This window comes from Corvus brachyrhynchos, unplaced genomic scaffold (assembly GCF_000691975.1).
Source record: "Corvus brachyrhynchos isolate BGI_N302 unplaced genomic scaffold, ASM69197v1 scaffold238, whole genome shotgun sequence".
Taxonomy (NCBI): domain Eukaryota; kingdom Metazoa; phylum Chordata; class Aves; order Passeriformes; family Corvidae; genus Corvus; species Corvus brachyrhynchos.
Window position 1 is genome coordinate 23,683 of NW_008239643.1, and position 1,259 is coordinate 24,941.

At 66.4% G+C, this 1,259-nt stretch overlaps 1 protein-coding gene across 1 annotated transcript in view; it reads left to right on the top strand.

The window, feature by feature from the left end:
• The first annotated feature begins 231 nt into the window (after positions 1–231).
• CBX5 (chromobox 5) overlaps positions 232–1,259 on the top strand; it is a 2,385-nt gene continuing 1,357 nt past the window's right edge. The window contains exons 1-2 of the mRNA XM_017742328.1: positions 232–419; positions 990–1,188. Coding sequence (XP_017597817.1) covers positions 283–419; positions 990–1,188 — 336 coding nt within the window. The 5' untranslated portion in view covers positions 232–282. The remainder of the gene's footprint in view (positions 420–989; positions 1,189–1,259) is intronic.

The following is a 1,259-nucleotide window of genomic DNA, read 5'->3' on the forward strand; positions in this document are numbered from 1 at the left end:
GTGACATTCCCTGTCCCTGTCCCCCATCCCATGGTGACATTCCCTGACCCTGTTCCCTGTCCCATGGTGACATTCCCTGTCCCATGGTGACATTCCGTGACCCTGTCCCTGTCCCATGGTGACATTCCCTGTCCCTGTCCCACGGTGACATTCCCTGACCCTGTCCCTATCCCTGTCCCATGGTGACGTTCCCTGACCGTGTCCCATGGTGACACTCCCTGTCCCCTGTCCCTGTCCCATGGTGACGTTCCCTGTCACTGTCCCCAGAGCGGTGGCTGCGCCATGGGCAGGAGGAGCCGGCGGGCAGCCGACAGCTCGTCCTCGGGGGAGGAGGAGGAGTATGTGGTGGAGAAGGTTCTGGATCGGCGCGTGGTGAGGGGCCAAGCCGAGTACCTGCTCAAGTGGAAGGGCTTCTCCGAGTGAGTGACACCGGGGACAGCGCGGGGGACACGGGACACGGCTCCTGGGCACCCAGGGGACCTGGCAGGGCAGGGACGCGCTGTGGGGACCCTGCTGTGTGACAGGGACATGGGGACACTGCTGTGTGACAGGGGACATGGGGACACTGCTGGGGCGTGAGGGGACCCTGTGGGGACCCTGCTGTGTGACAGGGACATGGGGACGCTGCTGGGGCGTGAGGGGACACGGGGACCCTGCTGTGTGACAGGGGATGTGGGGACACTGCTGGGGCGTGAGGGGACACGGGGACCCTGTGGGGACCCTGCTGTGTGACAGGGGACACCACAGCGACCCTGAGCTGACCCCGGCGTGCGGTGGGACACAACTCCTGGGGATGCCACGGGGACACTGCGGGGACCCTTCTCTGAGCCAGGGGACCCCGTGGTGACCCCGCTGTGTGACCTCCATGCGTGGAGGTGTCCCCACAGTGTCCCCACGGTGTCCCAGCGATGTCCCACAGGGAACACAACACGTGGGGATTGGGGGGTTGTCCCCTGGGTGTCCCCTTGTCCCCTGACGGTGTCCCACAGGGAACACAACACGTGGGAGCCCGAGAAGAACCTGGACTGTCCCGAGCTGATCTCGCAGTTCCTGCGCAAGGACCGCAGGATGAGGGACATGAGGGACATGAGGGACAGCGATGGGATGGGGCCCCGGGAGCGCCCCGAGGGCGCCAAGCGCAAGGGACTGCCCGGCAGCGAGGACGGGCGCGCCAAGAAGAAGAGGGAGGTGAGAGGGGACACGGGGACAGGGACACGGGGACGGGGACAGAGGGATGGGGACAGGGACAGGGGGAGGGG